Source organism: Rhinolophus sinicus, linkage group LG17 (assembly GCF_036562045.2).
Source record: "Rhinolophus sinicus isolate RSC01 linkage group LG17, ASM3656204v1, whole genome shotgun sequence".
In the NCBI taxonomy this organism is placed as follows: Eukaryota; Metazoa; Chordata; class Mammalia; order Chiroptera; family Rhinolophidae; genus Rhinolophus; species Rhinolophus sinicus.
This window is the reverse complement of record NC_133766.1, coordinates 3,913,045-3,940,323: the sequence shown is the minus strand read 5'-3', so window position 1 is coordinate 3,940,323 and position 27,279 is coordinate 3,913,045. Positions and strand designations below refer to the sequence as shown.

Sequence of the window (27,279 nt, the reverse complement as noted above, 5' to 3'; positions counted from 1 at the left end):
CTCACAGGATTATTGTGATGATTGAGTCAGGTATGAAATTGCTTTGTGAACTGAACCTTCAGTGCAGATTTTTTCCCCCCACCCAAATCCTGCCTCTTGTGCTTTCCTGGTGTAGGATCCTTGGTGCAATGGCTTGGGCAGAAGCAGGAGTGAGGCCTTCTTCTAAGGTTAGAAACCAGAGAGTCCTTCACTTGCGGTCAAGCAGAAACCCAGCACCCAGATTCTCACCACAGGTCAGCCCTGCTCCCTGCGCCATTGCTGGGCTGGGATGGAAGGGCGCGGATTGGAGAGTCAGACCTGTATACTTGGAATCCTGCCTCTACCTCTGTGTGACATTGGCAGTCAGCAAGCTTTCTGAATTTCAGATTCATTTATGAAATGGGGATATCATTGTCTTCCTCACACAGCTATACTCCAGATTAGAGAAATAACCCCTTTCTCCCATAACTCAGAATACCAGCCTTCATGAAATCAACAGGCCAAGGGACACAGAATTACCCACTCCCCTGGATTTGTTCACCAGAGCTCGGTGGGCCTCGGCTATATTATTTTAGTTCCCTGCAGAAATGCTTCATGAAATGAATATTTAATTGTATGACCTTAGCTTAGATAAGGAAAATCTGTCCCCTGAGTGTCACACACTTCCCATGTGTGACTCTAGCTTTCACCCCTCCTCCCTAAGACTGTTCTGTTCTCTGACACATGCCTGAAACAGACCTGGCTCCAGAATGATTTAATGAGAAATAGATGAAGCAAGAAAGAGGCTTCATATCCAAACCATACCATGGAAAATTAATAAAGTTATCCTTCAGACATCTATGTCCTCTTCCTTGAAGTTTCCATTCTCAGCAGATAACTCATCTTTTTATTTCCCCTTTTCTCCAAAGTTCTAAAATTTCCCTCTTGACTCTAGCAATTTGAGCCTGCCTTCTGTTCACATGCCCCATTCTGGACAGAAAAGCTGCCACCACCAAAACAACACACAATCCAGGACAAAGGACAAGAAGAAATAATAAGATTTTCACTTCCCTTTGACCTTGGCAGTCATGTCCGACCTGGTGGGCTCTCGGCATTTCACGAGAACCACCTTCCCTGTGTGACCTGAAAAGTTTAACTGGAACTAAGATTTCCTCAGCATCTTGGTACACGGCGCGGGCCAGGTAACAGATCTAGTAGTCGTGTTCCCAGTTCTAATAGCTCTAATAGCCATAGCAGCCACGGTGATGATAATAGTAACGGATTTATGCTTAAGCTTATTATTTTAAACTGATTTTGGTTGGCATCCAATTATCTCATTTAACATCAAAATCTTCTGTAAAGGTTCGTCCACAAACACAGACCTGTATTTAGGTGGCTTTGAAGGAGTTTAAGATTGAAAATAGCAGATATAAAGGAATAGCCACAAAAAGGGAAGTTGGAACAAAGTATTTTAGCAGAAATAAAATATTTAAAAGAAAATCAGGATGAAGGTGAGCATGAAAATTAAGCTCTCTGGGAATTCTGAGAACACTTGGAGAGAGTTTTGGGCTTCCACAATTATCAGTGTATCTAGATTTTAACGGGCAGAGAGACCCTAGCTGACATCTGGGGTACTTTCCTCATAGTATTTAATCCTTGGTCACACGTGTTATCCCCATTTCAAATTTCAGGAAACTCAGAGATAGTAAATAACTTGTTTAAGCCCACATGGCTTTCCTGTGTCTATTTAATACGTAAGAAAAGGTGGTATTAAAAAGATTTGTGCATCTTATGATGAAGAGAAAAGGGCATAAAAATATACTCAAAAGAGATTTGATTTCAAATACTAATGCTGGGCCAGTTGAGCCATCCAAAAGAATGTGGCCATTTCCCAATTTACACCAAAAATTACCCTTGAAAGCGACCTTGAGAGAACAGGCGGCATCTCTTGACCTCAGCCTCCTTCGAACTCACCCCCATATCTGGAGGACAATAGATGCTCAAAATTGAGTGATAAATGAGGAGGAAACGTTTCGTGGGAAGAGAGACTGCAGGCACAGAATGGGAGCTTTCACGTAACCAATTAGACATCTACCCAGAATTTACTGCTGCAAGAAAGGTCACCAGAGGCTGTGGACACTCAGGGACAGAGTCCTGCCCTGAAGGACTTAGCAATGGAGGCACAAGGAAAGAAGCACCTCTCGCTGCAAACCCAGGCAGTGTGCACAGTGGCTTCTGAATGTACAAGCTCAGAGATTCTGTGGTTGAGCCGAGGGAGGGGTCCCTTGGCAGAGGGCCGCAGCATTTATAGATAAAATCAGATCCTGAGTGAGGTCCCTTTAGGAACCAGATGAGGTAAGTACCTAAGACAAGTACTGACGTCTGAGAGGTCTGACAGGTTTCATCAGCTTCCAGAGAACCAGCAACAAAAAAGGTATAGGGTAGCTTTCAACCCCAGACTAAATTAAAGCTTGGGAAGTTTATTCTGTAGTTTCTGGGAAAACTTGAGCAAAAGAGGGACAGGACCACACTGATATTCCGGGAAGATGAACACATCTGAGGATTTAGGAGTGGAGAACCGGAAGCAGGTCAGTAAGTTGTCACTAATCGGGCCCAGTGATTCGGGTGGGGCCAGGAAGATTCCCAGAAACGCTGTCCAGGCTTTGGTCTCTGACCAGTTGGGGTCAGGGGACAGGGAGGGGGACTGCAAGGGAGTGTAACAAAGCACTCAGAGAGGAAAAACATAAAACAAAGATTCTGGTTAAATATGGTTTATGCAAATGTTCTTTTTTTTCAAAGATCTTGTAGGAAAGTCCCTCCTTTGTTATATTTCCTCTACATGAACAGATCTCCCTTATTCTTAATATAGGATCGACTCAAGGATATGGTCAAAATGGCTTGGGATTCACGAAGACAAGTGGAAACTGAGGATGGAAAAAGTCCCCAAACTCAGGGCGATTAAACATGTGGGTTTGAATCAGTTCTGACCCTTTAAATGAAAGCAATCTGAGTTTAGTGTCAGAAATGCAGTTTTGACAGAGACCCTGCTGCAGACTGGCCAACCCTGTTTCTCCGAAAATGCCTGTCCATGGGGCTCACCAGTGACTGCTCAGTTTCTTGTGGACTTAGAGTTAACAGGCAGGAGGCACGTTTGATGGTGTAAATGACTTGTACAATTGTGCTAGTTACTTCTGGAGCATTGTATGAACACTCTAGAGAAATCGGTACCTCTTTAGAAAAAGCATAGACCCACAGGAGTAGTTTCAAAATTTTCCTATTATGAGGATCACTCATTAAAGTTGAACAAATTACAGGATAGTAGTTATTTTTACTACTCACTAATTGAGAAAATACAGAAGTATATATGGATGAGCAAAATAAAAACCTCCTTGCCTGGAGGTAAGTTAAGGCCCAGAGATGAGAAACGACTGCTTATTCCCACGCTCTGCAGTAGCTTTAAAGAGCCCAACGTTGGAATATCAGGATTTTCATCTCCGTTAGACTATGTATTTAGCAGTAATCCCCATGCAAAAAACACTTTTGCTTGATTTCATGGATGAACATATATGGAACACTTCCCTTAACAATTGGCCAATTCTACTACCTGTGAAATATGTACAAAAAGAGATCATATAATAGGTTATAAAGCAAGTGTCAATAAATTTCAAAGAACCAGACTCATACAGATCAAATTCTCTTCTATATAAATTAATAAGAAACAATTAACTTTAAAATATCCCAGAATGCTTAATAATTTTTAAAAATTTAATTCAAATCAAAAAAGGAAATCACAAAGAAAATTTGAATTATCATTAAATAATGTTAAAAATACTACGCATCTGCAATTGTGGAGTATCAAGGAAAATTTATCATTTTAATGCTTATATTAGAAAAGCAAAGAAGTCTAAAAATTAAACACCCAACTTAAGATGTTAGAGGGAAAAAAGATAGAATAAACCATAAGTAAAAAGTGGGAAATAATAAATTTAAGAGCAGAAGTTAATATGTAGAAACAAAAACAATAGAGGATCAAAAAAAAACACTGATCAAGGAAAAAAGGAAAAAAGTATAAATATACAGAATTAGGGGTACAAAAAAGATATATCCAAAGACATCACAGATTTTAAAAATAATTAAACTGAATTCTACACAGCAAAGGAAACCTTCAATAAAACAAAAGGCAACACACAGAATGGGAGAATATATATTTGCAAATGAAATATCTGATATGGAGTTGATATCCAAAATATATAAGAAACTCATATAACTCAATAACAAAAAAAAAATAAACAATCCAGTGCAAAAAATGAGCAGAGGACATGAAAAGACATTTCTCTAAAGAAGACATCCAGATGGCCAACAGACATATGAAAAGAGGCTCAACATCACTAGTCATCAGGGAAATGCAAATCAAAACCACAATGAGATATCACCTCACACCTGTCAGAATGGCTATCATCGATAACAATCAACAAATAACAAGTGTTGGCGAGGATGTGGAGAAAAGGGAACCCTCGTGCACTGTTGGTGGGATTGGAAACTAGTGTGGCCACTATGGAAAACAGTATGGAAGTTCCTCGAAAAACTGAAAATGGATATACCATACTACCCAGCAATTCCACTTCTATATGCTCCCTTATGTTCATTGCAGCATTATTTGCAATAGCCAAGATGTGGAAGCAATCTAGGTGTCCACTGATAGATGAATGGATAAAGAAGATGTGGGATATAATGGGAATGCCAAAAAAGGTATACGCATTTTAGATAACATCTCTTAAAATGTGTATACTTTTTTTGGCACCCTCTGTACATACAATGGAATATTATGCAGAAATAAAAGAGAATGAAATCTTGCCATTTGCAACAACATGGATGGATCTAGAGGGCATTATGCTAAGTGAAATAAGTCAGACAGAGAAAGACAAATACTGTATGGTTTCACTTATATATGGAATCTAAAAACAAAATAAGCACAACAAAAACAAAGTAGACTCATAGAAACAGAGACCAAATGGATAGTTATCAGGAGGGAGAGGGTGGGGGATGAGTGAAAAAAGGGAAGGGGGATCTAGTCAATAATATTGTGATGTTTGCACAGTGTCAAATGACTATTACGATTGGTGGGGTGATCCCATTGTGAGGCATAAACATGTTGAGTCACTATACTGCACACTTGAAACTAACACAACCAATATAAGACTGTATACCAACTATACTTAAGTTAACAATAAATTAAATTTAAAAAAGAAAACATTAGGAACAACTTGATGAAAACATATTTGGTAATAGACAAAATAAACAAATCTGATGAAAAAATTTACTTGCCAAATTTACTCCTGAAGAAACAGAAAGCCTGAACCAGGTCTCTTGTAATCATTAAAGAATTTGAATGTGGAGTTAAAAGTCTTCCCACAGAGAAAACATTAGGCTCAGATAGTTTTACAGATGAGTTCTACCAATTAAAAAATGTTTTTCCAACTATATTTAACATTTTCTTGATTCAAAAACCAGACAGAGTTTGCAAGAAAGAAAACTTATAGTCCAATCTCACTTATGAATATATGTGAAAAAGTCTTAAACATAATATTAGCAAGCCAAAGATAGCAGAAAATAAAAAATATAACCTCATGCTCAGTTTAGGTTTATTTCTGGAATATAAGGGTAGAATTTACATTAGAAAATCTCTAACTATAAATCACCATACTAATAAATTAGAGAAGAAAAACCATATAATCATCTCAAGATTGAAAAAAAAAAAGAAAAGAAAAGAAGACTTCATGGTTTTAAAAAGGAAAAGGAAACCTTTTAGCAAGCCAGAAGAGGAAATTTATTTAATCAAAAAAAGAAAGAAAAATAGATGCCTAGTAAACACTGCATATAACAAACATAATCCTTAATGGTGGATTGTAGAAGTTGTGCCTCTTTAATCAGAAGTCACTCATGATTGACCAACTGTGTAGCCACAACCATCACCACACAGGGACAATCCCACCTGCTACCCCTCTGGAGTCACCACCACTTCATGCTGAGGCTACGTATCCCTCAGGCTGCTCCCAACCAAAGCCTGGCAAGGTGTGTGACTCGTGCAAGCCCATTATACAGGCATGCTACTGCTTTAATGGACGACTTTGCCTCGAGGATTCCCTGCTGCCCTGGCTGAAACTGTCTACGGCTGTGCTGTAATGTTTCCTACCCTCCTTCCCTCCCTCCCTTCCCACTTTTCCTTTTATAGGCGTCCTGCTCGCACCCCACTCTGAAGGCTCTCCCTACCTACCTCTGTGCTTTGTTCCCTTTATCCTTAACAGTGTTTCTCCCAACACAGCTCTGGACTGTCTACCCATCTAAGCGCCTGTTTGTTGAAGAATCTTAACTGACACGCCATCACAGCTTCTCCTATCCTTGCGCTGCGCCCCGGAGGTCTGGCCAGTGCAGTCCCTGATCCTTGACTCCGGTTCCAGACACACTCTAGCAGTTGCCTTTCTTTGAAGTCCTCTATGCTTTTCTGCTTCCAAATCTCTCCTTGAGCTGATGCCTCCACTCCCCCCAATCTCCATTTACTTACGTCTCACCCATCCTAACTTACGACCCAGCTCGTGAAAGGGGATTTCTCCCAAACCCCCAAGTTGGAGTAATCTCTTCCTCTACTAAAACTCAACTGCACGTCATGGGATTATAGCACTGGTCACAGTGAGTCACACATAGCTTATTGATGTGTATAATTCTTCTACCAGATGATTAACTCCTGAAATATTGACCATGGCCAGATAACTAACTCCTGAGAACTGCCTGTGGCGGTAAATGTTAGAATGCAATCAAGAACAAAACCTAGCCCACGGCCAAGACATAGAAACAACCAGTGTCCTTCGGTGGATGATTGGAGAAAGAAGATGTGGTACATATATGCAGTGACATATTACTCAGCCATAGGGAAGATGAAATACTGCCATTTGCAGGAACATGGATAGATCTCGAGATTATCATGCTAAATGAAATAAGTCAGACAGAAAAAGCCGAGAACCATGATTTCACTCATAGGTGGGATGTAAAACTGAATGCAACAAATGAACAAACAAGACAAACAAATGAAAACTCAGACACAGACAACAGTATGGGAAAGGGGGTGGGGAAGAGGAAGAAAAGGGTAAAGGGGGTCAAATATATGGTGATGGAAGGAGACTTGACTTTGGATAGTGAGCACACAAATATACAGATGATGTATTACAGAATTGTACACTTAAAACCTATTATAATTTTGTTAACCGATGTCACCCCAATAAATTTAATGAAATTAGAAAACCTAATCCATCTATGTATGCTTGTAAGTAAGAATAAAAACATACTAATATACAGCATTTTGCTTATTCCACCACACTTCGTTGCAGCGATAACAGAGTAAGTCCGTGTGGCTCCAAACCCGCAGACTTGTGGTTCACTGTAAGACCATTTCAGCTTTCCTTCTTCCAGAAGGACCCTGCCCTGTTTTCTGAACAAACAGTTCCAACAGATAATTAAATTAGTATTCAGGAAGCTCTTTCTTACATCTAGCTTAAATTCCTCTTGCTGCAACCTCAGTGTATTTTCTCTCCTTTAGGGGAACTGGTACAGATGAGACTGGCCGTCTTCCACAAAGGGAAAGCCAATATTCTAGTCCAATTTAACCCAAGATCATTTATGTTTGCCAACATTTGAGTGTTCTTTCCATTTTTAACAGGATCTGCCAGTGGTCCTGAAGTATTACCCCTGGGTCGGGGTCCGCTTCTCCTGGTTAGGAACTGTCATCTGTTCTAGGCTGAGCCACTTCCTCAGAGCAGAGAGCCTAGGGATGGTTATCTGGAAAAATTCCCTGAGGTTACAGGTCACACTTCCCCTTCCCGCTCTATTGAAATGCAGTGCCTGGGCTTGGCCAGACCTGGCCAGGCCCCAGGTGGAACTTTTTGTGTGCCAGCCTATGATGACTCACCAAACACGTTTTCAGATAACACCCCTAAGAAAATTCTGGGGAAACCAGAATCAGGGATGATATCCTGATTCACGCATCGGCAGCAATAATAGCAAATGGAAACTAGATGTTTGGGCAGCAGCGTGTGCTGGTGTAAGGGAAGATGAATTTAGCTGCCAGCTTTGTCATGCCGACAAGGAAAATGCCAAGAAACTTATTTTTCCTTAGAAGCAACTTGTTATTGCCAAGTGACCCATGCGACTGGTTAGAGAGGAGGGTCTGTTTGTGTTCCGTAACGCACTGAACTGCTGTGGAAACCAGTTGACCTGAATCCACGCCAGGATGCAGGGGAGGTTTGGGTGCAGAACGGACTCGATAGCCCTTAGCCGCGAAGCGTCTACCTGGCAGTGGCTGGATACTGGTAAACAGCACACGGCAACAACACCAACGCTACCTTGTTTATTCAGGGAGCTTACCTAACCCTTCTCCCTCTGTCACTGTATTTCCTCGGTTTTAGAGAATAGTGAACTGAGAATTCAAAAGGCTTGAGCTTAAACCCAGGTCCTGGTTTACAGCTATGTCTTATTTTCCATGGTTTCAAAACGAGAACATCACCTGCAGAGGTCTCTGCAGCTGGTATCAACCCTAAATGGCTCTTATGGGTCTCAAGTAACCCAACCCTGAGAATCTCTGATGAACTGTGACGTACACTGTGGGTACATTGGGTCCCCAAACTGCACGATTTCAGGGGTCACCGTTTTTGTTGTATTCCACATGAATAGTATACCTTGGATGATGCAAAGCAGTGCCTCTGGATACTATAATGTAATATTTGTACAAAAATATCTACTATTTATCAATAAATTAACACAACTGTCTCAAGTCCACATAACAACATTGCAAGAAAGAATTGTTACCTCCATTTCACAGAAGGGAAATCGGAAAAGCTCAATAGCACACCCTTCCCCCAAAACAGTCCCTGCGTAGTTAAGGATAAGGAAATCAGGCTTTGAAATCTGTCTGCCTGATTCTGAAACTTGGGCTTTCCCATCTATCTATCAATATCACATAACAGAAAATGAGCATTCCTTCACCCATTCAGCTAATATTTACCGAATACCAATAACATAATAGTTAACAACTAGGGAACACACACTGTGTACCAGGCTGAGGATACACTAGAGAAGACCGCCATCGTCCCTGCAAAGGTGGAGTTTAGTGGAAAGAAGGACATTAGGGCAAATAAGACAGTAGCTAACCATTTGGGCTTAATATGTGACACAGTGTTGTACAGGCTTCACACGCATTCCTTTCAGGCTCACACCAACCCTCTGAGGTAGATATTATCTTTGTCTCCATTTAACAGATGAAAAAGCTGAGTAACTTGCTCAGATTACACAACTGGTCAGTGACAGAGCTGGGACAGAAATCCAGGGAGTCCAGCTCTGGAGTTCACGGACTTTCTTCGCAATACTAACGATGACCGTGTAAATCATTATGCCATGACTGCTGGGATAAATGCTGCAAAAGCACAGTGGTAAGGCATCTAGCACTGTATTTATTTGTTTTTTACTCAAAGGATGTTAATCGCTCAGTTTTTATTAAAATCTATATATGCATTTATACAGAGGAAGAAGTCTAGGAATTATGTGCATATGTCTGCGTGTGTACATATATACATATTTTTTATCAAATTCTTGACCACTGTTATCTCTGGGTGGTAGGATTTCAAACTATTTTTAAAACTTTATTATTTAGGATTTTTGTGTAATATCTAATTTTAAAAAACAAGAACTATGTATTAATTTCACCATTATAAAAAAGATAAAGCTATTTTCATTTTGGAAAAAAATGCACCACGTGCTATAAAAACTAGGTTTTGATTTTAAAATTATCTTTCAGTGGGGCTGAGGATTGGGGGAAAGCTGATATCCAAAAGGAAAGAAATTCGCAGGGAATATTTCCACGACTTATCTCTGTGGTGAAAACACATAAAAATTGAGAACCATATCCACAAAATTTCTCAACTAAACATTGAATAAGAGTTCTTTGGCTTCAGAGGAGCTCACACTACACTCAACTCTTTGATCATTTCACAGAAAATCTTAAATATTTAAACAAGTAATTGCCTGACTTAAATAAGAGAGACTTCACGAAGAGCCTACTCTCATGGGAGGCCCACTATAATGCGGAAAGAGCTAAGCCTTCTGAACCATGCACCACTGCGTCCAAAGCCTTACTCTCCCACCTCCTAGTGAATGTACACACACACACACACACACACACACACACACAGCACATATATAGCACATGTGTGTGCATGTATGTACTTATTTATATATCAAATTCTTAAGTACTATTGTCTCTGGGTGGTAGGATTTCAAGTGATTTTTCAGAAGTGCCTTCTTACTAAGGTGCCTTGCATTTGCACTTGACTTAGAAGTATTAAGGTGACTTCCATTTGTGCTCCTGTGGGGAGCCCTCCCTGGCTCGAGCCAGGGATGAAGAAGCAGCAGCAGATGAGACAGTTTCCAGGGACTTAGGCAACAGATCTGAGAACACAGAAAGAGAAGTCTGGAACTTCCATCCAATGGTATACATTAATTTATTGTCAGACTATTTTCCCCCAGCAAGTTTTAAATACTTTCTGCTATATCTCATAGGAAATAGAACGATATTTCTCTGCCAATACCTTTTCCCTGTTTACCAGGTGTGATAAATGCTTGTAGCAAGTATTGGAGGCAGAGGTTATCTTCTTAGAAGAAAAACACAAGGATTGGAATCAAAGAATAAACCCATGTTGCTATAATATGCAGAGAATAAACCTATCAACTTAAGAAACCTATGACCAATAAACCTGCCTTCTGAATTTTTCACCCCAATCCCCCCAAATTTGCCCATTCTTAAAATGATTGATGGCTTCTTTTCTGGAAAGGTGAAATCATGATGAAACCAGAATGCTAACTACTGTTTGAGCTTTTTTGAAGTACAAAACACACACAGAAAAGGGAAATATCAAGAATGTACAGCTTGATGAATTTCAACCAACTGAACACATCCATGTAAACAGCGCCCAGATGAAGACACAGGTCAATACTACATCCCAGAAGCTTCCTTCATGAACTTTTCCAGCCATTAACTGCCCTCCCCTCCAGGGCAACACCTGAACTGATTTCTAAGAGCACAGATGGGACTCACTGTCTCTGAACTTCATCTACACAATCGTCCAGTATGCCCTCTTTTGGGAAGGGGCTGGTTTCTTTCACTCAGCGCTGCATCTACGAGACTCATTCATGTTGCTGTGTATAAACTGTTCACCATCATGGCTTTACAGCAACCTGTTAAATGTGTAAATGCTTTGATCAGATATTCATTGTCAACACATGAAGTTAAAAATACTTATGCACTGGTTGCTCAGAAGACTTTCTTTTCCCAATTTCCTAACTCCCCCAAAATGGAGCTTCCTAAGAGCTTGGCAAGGAAGCCTTTTACCCTGGAAAGGAAGGTGTTGGATTCCTGTTAATTCTGGTTTGTTTAGATTTGTCCACAATGGGAGGTGTTAACAGGGGAAGAATAATGCTGCCTGGGAAAGGCATCCAGTGTTTATCTTCCAGCTTTGCCAGGGCTGTGTAACTGACTTCCGGTATGACTCTCTAGGTGCTTGATGACAGGAAGAGACAAGAGACACTGCCGTCTCGCAGCTCCTGTCGAGGTGCCCCAACCAAAGCTGGGGCCAGCCCCAACTGTGACCTCATTTAAACTGGTCTCTGATGATGTGCCCATTCTCCTTGCCACTATCTGCCTCTCCGGTGGCTCATTAAGGAACTTGTGGCCCTCTTCTCACCAGTAGGTTCACACCACTTGGCCATGATTTAACTAAGTGGTTTGCCATGGTTTCTCCATCACTCATCAACACAGTTGGGATCTTAGAGATATATGAATAAGACGATTTTCTTAGACCAAGCCATGATGCTTTATATGTAGCTCCATTTTTTTATCAGTGATATGTGGAGATGAGTGTCTCCTAAGGAGAGAAATGTGAGTTGATCAACCTAAGAAATGGATATGTAAATATGAATTTTCTACAGGCAATGGAAAGCAACTGGGGTCCCGTACTAAACAGTGGGGGCTTCTAGACCCACCAGCATTCCTGGCTGGAATTATGTGGCTGGCATGATGAGGTCAGTCATGTGCATAGGAGAGCGGGGGGAGAGGTGTGTGCCAGAAATCGGGTGCTTCCCTCCGTGTCGCCCTTGACCTAGTGTTTTTATGCTCATAGTGGGAGACTCAGCCTAGCTCATTCTTACAAAGGATCATCTCTTCCCCTTTCTTAGGTGGTTGTTTCATAAACTTGCCTTGTACAAGCAGGTGGCACCAATATTGATAATACTGTGATTCTACTCCTCGGCATTTTAACAGAGGGTCCTGAGTGCCTAAATCCAAAGACTAAATGTCAAGTTTACTGGTTAGAATAAAAATAATAAGGGGCATCATTTGATGGGGCATTTGCTACATGCCAGGTACTATGGTAAGCACGATAAATGTATTATCTTGTTTAATCCCATTATTCTCATTTCGCGAATGAAGTGTAGGGCTCTAGTTAACTTCTCAAGGTCAGAGAGCTGGTAAGTGGCAGAACTACAATCAGAGCCAAATCTGTCTGCCTCAAGAGCCAAGTTGTCAGTCATTACAGCATAGAGACTGTCTAGTGTGTTATACGTTTGCTTTTCTGCAGTAATAATTCAGCCATGATTTTCTTTGCTCTGTCACATATGTCACTGAACTTGCTTTTCTCTTCTCTGTCCCTGATGCCCTGTCCTCCTTTATCTCACTGAGCATAGTAAACAGCCAGTTGCGTATTTTTTATTTTCGGATTTTTCAGATTCATGAAGTAAAATCCTCTCTGGAGAAAACCCTTTTCTCAGCTCGTGGCTCGGTTCTTCTTCATTATGAAGCATTTCTTTCCGTTACTATCAAGTTTCCATGATTTTGCCTTGATGCTCATTGTCACTCACAAATTGCCAACCCGGTGGTAACATGGTAAGATGAAGGCACAGGGGCTCTGAAGTCAGACTTCGTGGCCTTGAATGGAAGAAGTGCCTCCAGGTCTTACTTGCTCTGGGGTCTTGGACAAGGCAACCAACGTGTTTAACCTTCAATTTCATCACCTGTAAAATATCACTCCCACAACCTCTAATCAACATCTCATGGACACTTGTCTTAGCGGGGAGACCACTTCATGGACAGTGTAGATGCCTGACCACTGCGCTGTACTCCTGAAGCTGAAGCTGAATAATAATGAATGTCAACTATAATTTAATATGTATATAGTCACAGGATGTGGAGTACAGCAGAGGGAATAGAGTCAGTATAACTGTAACAGCTATATGCCATGTCAGAGGGGTAGTAGATTGGGGCGGGGGGGTTATCACTTTGTGAGGGATATAAATGTGTAAATATAACATTGTTTTGTACACCTGAAATAAAAAAAAGCATAAAAAAAATTTCATACCAGCAATTCCTGATTTTAAGTCAATTTCTCCCACTACACAAAGGTCCATAAGAACTGGGACCTCATGCCTTGCTCCTGCTATCACCTACCATGCCTAGTACAGGTCTGGCAAGTACTAGGTTCTTAGTAAATGCGTATTAATATAATAAGAAGCTCTATCATTTGGAAAAGCCTACAGGATTTTTATTAGAATTACATTAAATCTGTAGATCAGTTTTAGGAGTATTTACATTTTTATGATTCATAAACATAGTATACCTTTATTTTATGTTTCTGTAATGTTTTCAAAATTTTATAATTTTTTGCTATAAAGGCACTGCATGCATATCTTTTGCTAGATTTATCCTTAGATAGCTGAAATTTTTGTAATACTGTAAAAGCCTTTTTATAAAAATATCACAGTTTCTAATTCTTTGTGTTGATGTTCAGAATTGCAACTTAATTCTGTGTATTGTTTCTTTACTGAGCCACTTTTTAAAGTTTTTTATTAGTTCTAATAATTTATCTGCAGATTCTTTGAGGTTTCTACTCAATCATATTATTTGCCAATAAAGATCTTTATTTCTTACTTTCCAATCCATATATCATTTATTTTTTTCTTTCATTCCTTACTGCCTTGTCTAAGACAACTAGTACACAGAAGTAGAAATAGTGGGATTCTGACGTGTTACTGATCTTAAAGGGAATGCTTTCAGTGTTTCCCCATTAAGTATAATGCTTATTACAGGCTTTCTTTGTAGACACCATTTATCACATCCTGGAAGTTTCCTATCATTCTGCTTTTTTGAATGAATGTTGGATTTCACTAAACATTTTTTTATGTATTGAGAAGATTACATTTTTCTTCTTTAATCTGTTAACACGATTTTATGTGTTGAGAAGATTAGATTTTTTTCTTCTTTCATCTGTTAATATGATTTTCTAATGTTAAACCTATTTTGCATTCCTGGGATAAATCCCAGTTGGTCATGGGGCATTACGCAAACTTTTCATTGTTTATGTAGGTCATAGGAGGAAAGCAAAATGAGAACTTGAATCACTTGCCCAAGGTCACACAGCCCAAACATTTGTAAAAAGCAGATTACTGAAACCTCAAAGTTATCGTAGACTGGAAGAAATGGATTCAGCTTAGATAGAGCCAGCAGAGCAGTATGTTCAGAAAGAACCACCCTGCCCCTGGGATAATGGCACCTAGAACTAATCTCACCTGACAGTGCTGTTTTCTAGAACACGGGGTTCCATTTAGGGTCACCTCTTAAGCAAATCCTCAGGGAGGCTATCTGACATCTGGGTAAAGCGATTCCCTCTTTTCAGGACCCAGGATTATCGAATCATGTGAGGATTAAAATACTGGACTTGATTGGATTTCCTCCAGCTACTCTAGTGATTTATGCAGTTGCTGTTTTTCCATTTCTTTATGCTATAATCTACTGTGTAATATCACAGTCAGAGTATAAATGCATTTCTTTCAATGACCTATTTTGATAACCAAAATTATATGGATGCCAAATGTTGTTCCAAAGTGCATATGGAATTTTATTTTCTTTTTAAAAATCATTCAAGCTTATATGTTTACTAGATTTCCCCTCTTTGAATTTAACAGGTTTCTCGCCAGATGGTCTCGAACACATAGTAGTGAGGCAGCCTTCTTTCCTAAAAATGAGCCAACTGACCAACACTGCCGAAGCCGGGCGGGCAGAGCCAAACCACCACAAAAGTAACAGGACCAAAACCCGAGAAGCAGTCCGTGTTTGTGTCTTGAATACCTATCTTTTCATTTATTTTTCACCTTTGTTGAGCCTGTCACCTTTCAGGCCTCACTGCAAGTGACTGTAGCTAAGTCCCCAGGCTTGCAAAGTGGCAGGAGATGACCTCTAAGGCATCTTTGTGCAGTGTCCTCATTTTCTGTGTTACTTCTCAAGATATTACATACTCAGTAAGCTCCATCGTCACCTAAGTCATAAAAATTGGAAAAATGAGATTTTTGTTGTAGTCTACCAGCTCGGCCAAGTTTCTTCAAACTGACAAAGCTGAGTGTTGGAGTAGAAGTACAGGAATGAGCATGCTCATGCACCATTGGTGAGAGTTCAGATTTATGGTTTTATATGGAGGATAATGAAATAATATCTGTCGGCATTTTAAGTGTATACGTGTACACACTTTGGTCTAGTAAATGCGCTTCTAGTAATTTTCCTAGCGAAATTATAGGAGAATGTAGGCAAAAAGAAGTATCGTAGAATGTTTTGCAGAGCTGATTATGAGAGCAAGATTTTCATCGATATGAGCTATTTTAAATAAGCTATGGCACATTATACAATAATATATAATGCAGCCATTATACAGACTGATGTAGACCTGTGTTTATTAACATGAAAAGATGGCTTTAATACATGGTTTAGTTTTAAAAACTAAACTACAAAAATAAAACTCGAATCTATGTCTTTGAAAATTTAGTCAGGAATATGTGAATTCAAAAAATTCTGAAAGCCTACCAGTTAACAGTGCTTGTCTTTGGATGGGGTGACATAATGGATAATTTTTACTCCTGCTTTATGCTTTTCTGTAGGGTATGCATCTTTTATAGGAGAATATATTACTTCCATATTTTCATTTTAGCAAAAAACTATTTTCTTGAGGAAATTTATTTTTCTTAATCACATTGTCAGGTGAGCTACAGAATTTTAGTTTTATTGGAATAATGCTAGCTATAGAAAAGGAAAACCACTTATTAAGCACAACTGAAGTACAAACAAGTCATCCAAATTAAACTCTGAAATGTTGCCTTTTCCTGTCTCTTCATTGTTAAAAACAAAACAAATCCCTTAGAGGCCATCAAACCTCTGGGGAAGACAATTCCCTTTCAACAGGAGCCAGGATCACGGAATTATTTGAGGACGAAAAAAACTGGACTTGATTTGATCACTTCCAGCTACTTTACACGGCTGCTGTTTTTCTGATTATTTTATTATAATCTATTGTTTAATGTCACCGCTGGAGTTCCTTGTGTATTTCAATAAATTACCCATTGTGAGAAACAAGAAAAGGAAGCAATTTTTATACATAGATGCCAATTTTGAAACAGTTTAAAAGTACCTGTCCACTTGTGGGACTCGCTCAGGGGCCCTCAGGCCATTGGATGGAGCCATGAAACTTGACAAGCCCCTCCTCGCCTACCTTTTGGCTCTGATGTGATCTGTGGCCTCTGGGTTTTGACTCAGATTTTCAGACTTTCCCCTCTGCCGCTTTCCTCTGAGGGCCTCCCTCATTCAGTTCCCAGGGAACTGGCCCACACTTGGCCCCTTAAGAGGGTTCAGACCCTTCCTGTCAGTACAAGGCAAGGGTCTCAAAGGAGGTCTTACATTTTTGAGTCTGAATTTAGGGACCTATAATAGGGGCGAATACTAAAGAAGATGGAAAAATTCTATATTCACCTGAACCACAGAATTGCATTCTAGTTGAAAACAGTACTCTTTTATTTATTTTTTTAAAGAAGTGCCTGTGCAGAGTGTGTGTGTGTGGTGTATGTGTCTCGGGAGGAAGTGTAGGACGCATTTCTCCCTTGTAGTTCCTTTGCTTACGCTGCTCGATGACAGAAGAACCTACCCTGAGATGAGATGTGTCCCGACATGGGTGTGGGAAGTGGCCTGATTTTAGTTTTACTCTTGATTCCTCTCCAATTACCAGAGCTTTTGAGCACAGACTGCCCACCAGAAAACCAAGAGAAGGGGGTCAGAAGGACCTCTTCTTCTCTTTCCAGAAAGCACTTTTTCACGAGTTGAATGATAAAACCCAGGTTTTAGTGTAGTGTTGCTTCAGCTGGACTTGGATGCAAATTCTATCTTTTCTACGTATCAGCTCTGTCATGTCGGGCACGGCATTTAACCCTCCAAGCTCAATTTCCTTTTGAACAAAATGTATGTCATAACAATCTCTAAGGAGATGGGCCAGCTGTGCAAGTGGCATCTACCTCTCAAAGTCTGGGGAGAATTAAATGTGATGCAGCTTCTCAAATGCTTAGCAGAGGGCCTGGCCCAGGAATAAGTGCTCAGTAATGTCTGCTTCATTTCCTCAGTGACTTTTAAATAGTCGATTCATGGTGGCATTTCTAAGCAGGTCACCCATTTAACTGCGCGTCTCGTGGTCTAGTGCAGGTGAGAACCCTTCTGTGGTTGACAGCCTGTAGCAGTCAAACAGCCCCGGACACAACACGCTGTTGGATTAGTAAAAGTACTCTAATGAGAAAAACCACTTCCTAATTCCTCCACTGTGTGCAGGGTAATTTCTGTGTGTGTATGTGTCACCACTGAGCTTGCACAGAAGAATCTGGCTCATTCCACTCAGCTGAAGGGTCATGCCCTCTAAGCGCCCTTTCCAACCACCTCTGCCCTGCCACCATCAGACGCAGCTGGCTGTCCTCTCGGGGGGCCCGCCACAGGGCATGGGTTACACTGCCTCCTTCACACTGGCCAGCATTATCTGTTTCAGCCTGTCTCTCCATTGGTCTTGGGGTTCCTTGAGGACCAGGACGTGTCCTCCTCACACTCCCTGTGTCTCCAGAGAGTAGCTTAGATGAAAGTACAGAGCAGGCCCTCACAAAGACGTGTAGGTTGCATCACTGAATCCCTAGAAGGGGCTAAGTGGGCATGAACATGACCGCGTGGAGTGTGCCCTGAGACCCCAACCCCTCTGTAAGGCCATGTGGGTGGAGAGTTCTGTGCACTTTCATATTTACTCAGCGGAGATGACTGATTCCCTGGCCTTTCCTTCCCCTTCAAACACTGGAGCGCACAGATAGAGAGAAGAAATGCTTGATCAGAACACCACAGACCAATTTAAATAGAATTGCAGCAGGAAGAGTTAGAAACGCACGAAACTTGTGTAAGATATCTTCCTAAAGCTGTATGGGGTGAGCTGACATCTTTGCTCCTGACAATGTCAGCCGCCAGGGGAGGGACAGACATTTCAGCACATGGCCGAGAGGTTCCCACATCTGGGACATTTTGATAAGGCCATTTAAGTCGTGGGAAGGTTGGCTTCATCCTTCATTCCTTGTCTTCATGTTGTATCTATGTCTATACTGACATCTACATATATAGAGAGGTTTTTTCAGTTGTAACTTGAGCAGAAATGTATTTTAAAACATCAGAAAGGTTTATGATATATTATCAAATGAAAAAAAGCATTGCATTGAATATACAATTTAATTCCAATTCCAATTGGTGACAGTATTATAGGTGATGTCTTTCTTCTGCGTTTTTCTGAAATAATGCCACTAATTAAACTCTATTGGAAGTGTACTGTACGTTTAATGGCCACATAATTAGAAACTACCTAAGTTCTCTACGTAGACTATACCCGTGTGAGCAAAGGGTGTTCAGCCTGCTGCTTTTAAACAAAGTCAGATGGCATTTTCCTCCCATTCCTATTCCTAGGAATCCTTTTCTACTTCCCTCAAAACCCCTAAAATGTAACATTATCCAACTTACAACACGTGATCAATAACAACCCATGGTCTACATAGCACTTTCCCTCATACCCATCTGAGAAACTAAAGGAAAAAAAAAAAAAGAATGCGGCGTTGCCAAAAAGAGGGGCTGCAGAGCGAGACTGAGAACAGAAGAAGTGGAAGCAAGTCTCATAAACAGAACAGCTAACACTGACGTTGCACCCACAGTGTGCCCCGTATTGTTCTGAGCACTTTACATGCAAATCCATTTAATTGTCCTAACGCGCCAGTGCGGCGACTATGGGTGACTGTTCCCCTCATTTATTAACACAGCGGAGGGGACTGAGTCACAACGATGACGGTAGGACCTTGCCCAGGTCACATAGCTGCTGGCTGGTGGAGACAGGGTGTCTGGCTCCCCGAGCAGGGCTCTGATGCCACATCATGCTGCCTCCAAGTTTCCCATCCTTTCCTCTCTCAGCGTCCCTCATCCCCACTCTCCTTCCTTCATCGCCACGTCCTTTCTACGTCCAATTATGTAATTTCCCTTCCTCTCGGTGCCAAATTCCAGAAACGCACATGCAGCCCCACCCAAGCTCCTCAAATCACCTTCATCTTCGGGCTTCCTTCCATTTTATTCTCTTTTTAATCTGTCTATGAAATGTCCACTTTCAAGCTGTAACAACCATGGTGCGGGCGAAGAATAGCACCCACGAGGGCACAACGGGAATTCCGAGAGGATGCACGGGAGTAACCATTTCCCTGACTCGGCACTAACTGCATGGACACGTGATTTTATTGTCAGACCATAAACTGAACCTAATAATGGCTCACATTGATTCGGTGCCAGCTGTGTACCAGGTATTATCTTAAGCACCCTCCACGGAGTAACTCATTTAATCACACAACAATGCTGTCAGGTTAGTTCTGTTGTTGTCATCATTCTGTTTCAGTTGAAAAGTGGAGGCACAGAGAGTGTTGGTACTTTGCCTAATGCGTCGCCACTCAGAGCCAAGATGGGGCTCAGGCCGCTGAATCAGCTCGAGTCCTCGGCCACACGGCTGTCACTTCCACACACTAACCCTTCCATTTCTTCATCTTTTTTTTGTTATGTAAGAAGCACAAGTTCCTTTCTAATAGTGAGCCATGTCTGTTTCGTATTTCATTTCAAAATTGTTTCTAACACCGCCCCCCCCCGCCCCCCGCCCGCCACACACACACACACATTGCCAGAAAACCCTCAGTGGCTTTTCCCTTTTCCTACCTAATTATTCTTGCTGCTATTTTTTGCTCCTTTCCCTCAGAAGGCTGCTGGAATAGTCAACATCACCAAGATTTCACAATAACTGGAAAATGAACACTAGAATATTATGATTAAGACAAAGCGTGTTTTCCAATGATCTGACCTTACATTGGGGCTCATATCAGAATCAAAGGAAACATGACCCCTGGGGTGTGGGTGCGATTCCTGCACTGCTCAGCCTGGGATGTCCAGGAGTGAATCACACTGGCCCCTGACCCCAGACCATCTCCCGTGGCACTGGGTGACCCCCCTGCCCCTCGGTGACTGCCAGCATTGCTCCCGTGTTATCAGCATTCCAACTTCATGGGAAGGGCTGTGGTAAATTTCTGGAAGGAAGTTGCTTTTCTAAACAGCCTGACATTGAGGGGAGGCAGCGAGACTATAAGACGTCTGGGCTGGGTGGACGGCAGAAAGCCAGCCGAGCATCAGAAGAGATGGTAAGTTCATTTCTCTTTCCTATGGGAAGGGGGTGAGGTGAAGCGGTTTGGGGCTGAGTCAGGCAAGTTCAGGTTTAGAAAATGAGTAATAGCAACGGTCAGGGAGCTTTACGTGGTATAGACCTTTAGGGTTTGCACGCATTTGATAACCTGCTGTCATTCTGGCCCTTCCAACCTCCTCGTGAGCTGGGGTCATTTCTGGGTTGTGATGAAGCAGCTGTCCCCTCCAAGGCTTGGTGTTTCGCCTAAGGCTGCATGGCAGGCTCGATGCTGTCTGCCTCTGAACTCTTGTCCTTGGGCCCCCTTGGGGCTCACAGGGACTCTCTGGGAGCAGATCTTGGTAAACCTGAACCCCCTTCTCCAGGGTCGCTCTTCTCTCCAGGTTGAATGCAAAGCTGAACAAGGGCCTGGAACAAGCCCAGGGCTGCCCAGTGTCTCACCCCCAGTCTCCTGTTCCTTCTCTGAGCCCCAGGAGCCTGCTGGGACTGGTGCGGGGTGTCCATGTGGTTTCTCCATCTAAGCCTCAAGCCTGTCGGTGACTCAGTTTCCTCATTTGTAAAATGGATATAATAAGAGTATTCTATTTTAGAGTACCATTGCGAGGATGAACTAACATGACACTGAAACCATTTAGCTCTGAAGCTGGCACTTAGTGACTGGTTAGTGAATGTTAGCTAGCATTGTCATGAGAAAGAGAAAACTCTTGGGTTTAGAGGAATTTGGGATCCAAGGACGAAGGCATTCTTGAACTCATTGACATTATCCCAGATACTAAGACACACACAGCTTTCCCCTCAGCTTACCAGGAGCATCTCACACAGGCCCAGGGTCCCAAATCCTGCAGCCTGTGGCCAGACAGGAAGCGGCTGCCTGTTTGTGAGTCTCTTTCCGTGGGATACCACTTCTACCTGATTCACCCATCGCTCTACTGTACCGTAGTGCACTTTTCCAATTCTTGTAATGAGGATTTTCTGTGTCTGGAGAATGGGGGTAAGAGGACACTTGAGGAGAAGAGGAAGGAGTTTGAGCCCCAATGACGTAAGACTGTGGGTTCCTTGTCTTATCTTTTGTGTATCACACTTCCCCTCGACTGGTCAGCTTGAATCTATGAGCGGTTCTTCCCCTCTTCCTCCTGTTCTCTTTGGGGTCCTCCTGTATTTCAGGAGTATGTTAACACATTGGATCACAGAGTTCACTGGACGTCATCTTCCCAGATGAAAAGGCAAACATCCCCCCCTTAAACAGCAAGTTTCACGGACAACCACAGGGGTTCCCCGACCTCCCTGTGGGCCCCAGATGAAGAGCCCACCCTGTCATCATCTAGGCTTTATGCTCAGAAGTTCCTGTAGCGTCCTGAACTGAGGCTGGAAGTCTGCACTGAAGTGTTAAGGCCCCAAGCCCGGAACTGTTTTTAAATATTCCAAAGGCAAGACCTCTTCCTTTGCCCTTGAAGACAGTTCACTTTCGGGGATTCAGGAACCTCAACCTCTGTGTGCAATCAGGTTCAGAGAGCGGCTTCAATGAACCTCTAGGACCCAAGGAAGGAGATTAAAGTTTATCGGTGGGGTTTTTTAATCAGGTAGAGTTGGGGGGGTGTGGGGGAGGGAAGCTCTTGACTGGGAACTTCCAGTAAAATGATGCCAGTATTAGTTAAGGTTTTAGGAGCTAAGGAGCAGGTCGGGATTCTCTTCCATTTATACCTTTAACCACCTTTAGGTCTGTGGCTTCTAGTTCTCTCTCCTCCTCCTATTACCTGTTTCTCAAAATGCAGTTAAACGGTTCTCACTCTCCTCTCACTAGCTCTTAGAATGTCCAGCTTCAGAGTTTTGTAAATACTAGCTTATCAAGCCGATCCTCAAAGGTCAAAACGACTTACTGCGAAACAGACCTGAGAAAAGACCCCGGGCCTCACCCTAGAGAGTAGGCACAGGGTGGTTTCTTAAATGACACTCATGCCATTGTCTTCTAGATGTTTAATTTCTCTGATTGAGAAGCAAAACAGAAATTTTATTACATCAAATACAAAACGAATTCTTTATATTTGTAGGGATATAGACTCAGCCAAGATCCAACAGACTGTTAAAAACTTTTAGGCATATTCTTTATTTTTAATGCTACTATTTCACCCTAAATAATGGTGACCGATTGTCTAATTTAAATATATGCTTTGAATTTTAGTGTTGATGTCCTGGGTTTTCTCCTGTCCCTATTTCTAATTTGCTGTTCGGCTTAGAGACCTCTTTTTTTTTCATTGGGTTTCATTTTCTACGTTTAAGCTGAGGCTACTAATATGTGTGCTACCCCCCCTACCACCACCACCCAGAAACTTCAGGGAAATGATAGTGCGTCCGCTGTAATGCCTTGTCAAATCTGGCCTCTGCCACCACCAAGTTGTATAGTTCGGCTTCCTCAATGACTGTCCCATCTACCTCCCCTTTTGTATCTCCACCGACTCCAGCTCAGGCCACGTGTCTTTAACTCCCACTGGGATTAGGGCAGTAGCCACCTCTTTGTACAGTGCAGCCTCTCTGCTTCTAATTCATCAAAAACACCACTGTTAGATGCATTTGCTCTGATGCTTCTCTGTTCAGACCCTGGCGGCTGGATTCCCAACTGCGACTGTCATTTCACTCATGAGATCTGGCCCCAACCTACCTTTTCAGTTAACCTCTAGGACTCCCCCCACCCCATTTCAACATCAATCAGACCTTGTCACCACCTCTCTTAAAATCCTCCCTACGTCCCGCCCCTGAGCATCTCATTGCACTTAGAACAAAATCTCATCCCCTTGTTTCAGTTCCAAAAGCTCAAAGTGATCTGTCACCAGCGTCATCTCATCTCCTTCCTCCCCTGTTCCTTTCACTTCCTGTTCTTTGAAGACTCCACATTTTGCTTCCACCTTAAAGCCTTCAGATTAGCTTTTCCTTCTGTCTTTAATGCTCTTCTTTCTGATTCCTACTGGCTGGTTTCTTCTGGTCATTCTGCTCTCAGCTTAAATGCCACCTTCTTAGAGAAGTCTGCCCTAACCCCCTTTTCTATAACGTAATTGCCCACTCTATCACATAACCCTACCTTAATTTCCTACCTGTCACTTATAACTATCTTATAACTATTTTTCACGTTTACTTGATTAGTTCTATTGCCTATTTATTGGTGTTCATTTCATTGTCTGTCTTCTTCAATAGAATGTATGTCCCACGATGACAGGAATTATGTCTGTTTTTATCATTTTGACATCGGTGCCTCGAGCAGTGTCCAGCACATTGCAGCATTTACTAAACCAATGGGAAGGCACACAGGCAGTAGTAAGCAAGCGCCTACCCTGGTGTGTGTGGGTGCGGGGGGAGGGGGGGGAAGGGGAAGGGACAGGCGACAGGGCAGGCTCCTTTGAGGAGGAGATTTTTGAACTTGAAGAGCTCCGCATACACAGAAGGAAAGGGTGCTCTGTGTAAAAGAACATACCGTGTTTCCCTGAAAACAAGACCTACCCCGAAAATAAGCCCCAGTTAAGATCGTCAGCCAGACGGACGCATTTAGTATATTATGACGATGTTCCAGAAGAAGATGACATGAATGTATTTGAATAAATGTAGATTGTTGTACATGAAAAAATAAGACATCCCCTGAAAAGACACCCTAATGCGTCTTTTGGAGCCAAAATTAATATAAGACCCGGTCTTATTTTCAGGGAAACATGGTAGGGAACATACAGTGTGTTCTGGAAACTATAAAATGTTTTGTTATAAATGCATTGTAGAATTATGTGGTGGGGAGCATTGAATTGAGGGGTGATGGTAGGAGATGAGACTAGACAAATAGGAAGAAACCACGTATTGAAGGGTCTTGCACGTGTCATCTTGAAGAGTTTGTATGTATTGCTCAGGCAGTAGGAACACCAGATGGATATTAAGTGGTGAAGCAATACGTTCAGATGTTTGTGTTAGAAATATCATTCTGACTGCATTATAAAGATGGGAGACGGGTAATCTTGAGGAAAAGAGACAAGCAGAGGACTGCCCTGGTCCAGAAAAGAAATGATGATGTCTGAACTAGTACTCTAGCAGTAAAGTGGAAATTTGGAGAATGGCCAGTAGCTCTTCAGAAGGTAAAGTCCAGAGGATTTGATGGCAGATTGATGTCAAGGGTTTGGACAAGGCAGAGATGTCTGGTATTCCCTCCCTGGTCCCACTTGATGGAGGACTTCAGGGGCTCTGTGGGCAGGTAGGTTATGGGGCTTGGGTAGGTGACACTGTCTGGTAGAGAGCACATACGTCCTTTTGATGAGCCCCCTTTGGTGCTAGAGATTTTCAGCGTCACACCCACTGCAGAGTGAATGTAGATGGAAATTTGCTTTCTCATTCCCCACTTCTCAGAGCTGCTGTTATCTGATGCCCTTCCAGGCTTTCCTGAGACACACCACCTATGGTTACAGGTCCCGATTCCCACACGTTTCCTCCACTGATCCCTCCATCCCACTGGCGTGGAGTTAAGAGAGTGAGTCCTACTCACTGTTCTCTCGCGTGGGATATGAGCCTTCATGCCTCTTGTTTCTCTCGCACTCAAATGGAATGAGACAAAGGGCCAAGAATATTTTTTTTTTTTTTTGCACAGCCAGTTTCTGCTAGCCTACCCTATCATAATACACTTTTACATCTGATACAATCACAGCTGTAACCATAATGTAGTTAGCTATACTTACCGCCCATTTCCCCAACATTTTCCTATCCAGCACACACTTCTATCTTACTTCCAGTCATTCCCCTGCTATTGTCATCCATCCATTTGTCCATAAAATAGTTATTAAGCATTCGGTATCTGCTCTCTGCTACGACTGGGATTCAGACCCAAGGAAGTCAAAACCCCTGCCCTTGAGAAGCCTCTGCAGCATTTCCCTCCAGCTGTCTGCTCAGATGTTTGCTTTGCATTTGGAATCCAGACCTCGTGCTCAGGAGGGAAGTTGGGGCTGGAGATGCAGACTGGGGGTCATTGGCAAACAAATGAGCATAAGGAGCCCCAGGAAAGCAGGTCGTGGTATCGGGAACCCAGGGAAACCTTTGTCACTGCAAGTGATGGCGGAGGGTTGAGGCAAATTCAGAGGAAAATCAGAAAAATTGCTCAAGATGTCAGAGAAAAATCAAAAGAAGAATTAAGGGAAGCATTTTAAGGAAGTGGTCAGTAGTATTTGTTGCTGCAGAAGGGTCAAGGAAGAGTGGAAAGTCGTCGTTGGATTTGCTAATTAGGATATTAATGGTAAAGTTAGCAAGGGCAGTTTTGTAGGCCGGTGGGGATGCGGTGGGGCGGCTGGAGAGTAGTGGGGAGATGAGTGAAGAAAGCTGAACTATGGAGGAAGCTGAGAAACTGGGCAGCATCTTGGCCGATGACAAAGGGTTTGGGGAGGGGCACTGTTCAGTTCTGCTTCTAAAAGCGCAAAGCTGTGATCTGCAACATAGAACAAAATCTCCTTGGGTGGCACCATGTCTGCCAACCTTGTAAGGCACCTGGAACCTCGCAGCCACGGGACTTCCTACTGGCCCAGCACTTCGTCCTATGCAAAGTGAGGTCCAGGGACAAACACGTGCTCCTTCCACTTTCTCTACACCCTGCCATCACTTTCAGTTCTTTGGAAAAGTGAAAGGAAAGGTACCCATGGTGTGAAGCAGCCCTGATGATGGATACATAGGCACAGGGTGTGATTCTAAGGACCCAATCTCTGCTTCCTTCCCAGTTTGAAGTGGGCTGCCAGAGAACACTAAAAAGGAGAAATTGGCAGAGCCCTTGGCCGCTTCTCCTAGAGAGGGTTTCCTCTTGTGTCAACACTTAACTTGCTTAGTAACACAAGGACCGAGTCCTTGACTGTTCAGCAGCCTAGACCAGCACTGTCCCAAAGACGACACTGTAGAGAGAGCAGGAGCAGGTGTAAGAAGGCCTGCCCACCCCAAGGAAGTTTGGGAGGAAATTATTACTCAGAACAAGATTTTTCAGCGTCATCCATCCTCCACACCCATACACAAAGCCCTTGTCAATTGCCAATGAGTCAAGGTGCTGCCTTATAGTTAACACAGAGATTTGAACTTGGGTCCATTAAACATGGACAGACTTAGTGGGTCCATGAACTTTCTGAAATTGTCTAGAAAATTCTAAGTGTGCATTTTTTGAAGAATCCTGACTATGGCTTTTACCAGACTTTCAAAGGAGGTCATGAGCCCTGTGAGAGTAAGAATCACCGTGTTAACCTAACATGCACTCATTCAGGTGAGCGAGCCTGGGCAAGTCACCAAACTCACTGCATCTCAGTGGTGGGGAGTGGCAGTGGCCCAGCAGCCCGCTGAAGAGCTCTGGGGAAATGCCAGATCGACTGGGCATTTGCTCTTTAGGGTCTCTGACAGCTCTCCTCTCAAATAATCTCTGAGAGGTGATCCTTGGTATTTTGTGATTTTATAAAACAGAAAGTATGGTCAGAAGAAAGCAGGGGACACACATGACTTGCGTTTCCCTTTCTTGGAGGTTGTCCTGGATCAGAAGTGCCTCCCTCGTCCTCTAAAACCTTAGTGTTTAAAACCAGCTCACTCGCATTCTCTCGCAATTGAAAAGATTCAGTTTTCTGAAATCCCAAGTCTCTATATGTTAAATGTTTTCCTTTTTGATGGTGTTATGGTGTGACGCTTACTTTTAGTAAATAATTAA

At 42.4% G+C, this 27,279-nt stretch overlaps 2 protein-coding genes across 5 annotated transcripts in view; one reads left to right on the top strand and one right to left on the bottom strand.

Annotated features, from left to right (window-relative positions):
- FIRRM (FIGNL1 interacting regulator of recombination and mitosis) overlaps window positions 1-27,279 on the bottom strand; it is a 236,653-nt gene that overhangs the window by 104,304 nt on the left and 105,070 nt on the right. The gene's annotated exons all lie outside the window — the stretch shown is intronic.
- The window catches only part of SELP (selectin P), a 32,997-nt gene continuing 26,240 nt past the window's right edge, over window positions 20,523-27,279 (top strand). Inside the window, exon 1 of the mRNA XM_019747378.2 lies at window positions 20,523-20,595. Within this exon, the coding sequence (XP_019602937.2) occupies window positions 20,593-20,595 (3 nt within the window). The 5' untranslated portion in view covers window positions 20,523-20,592. The remainder of the gene's footprint in view (window positions 20,596-27,279) is intronic.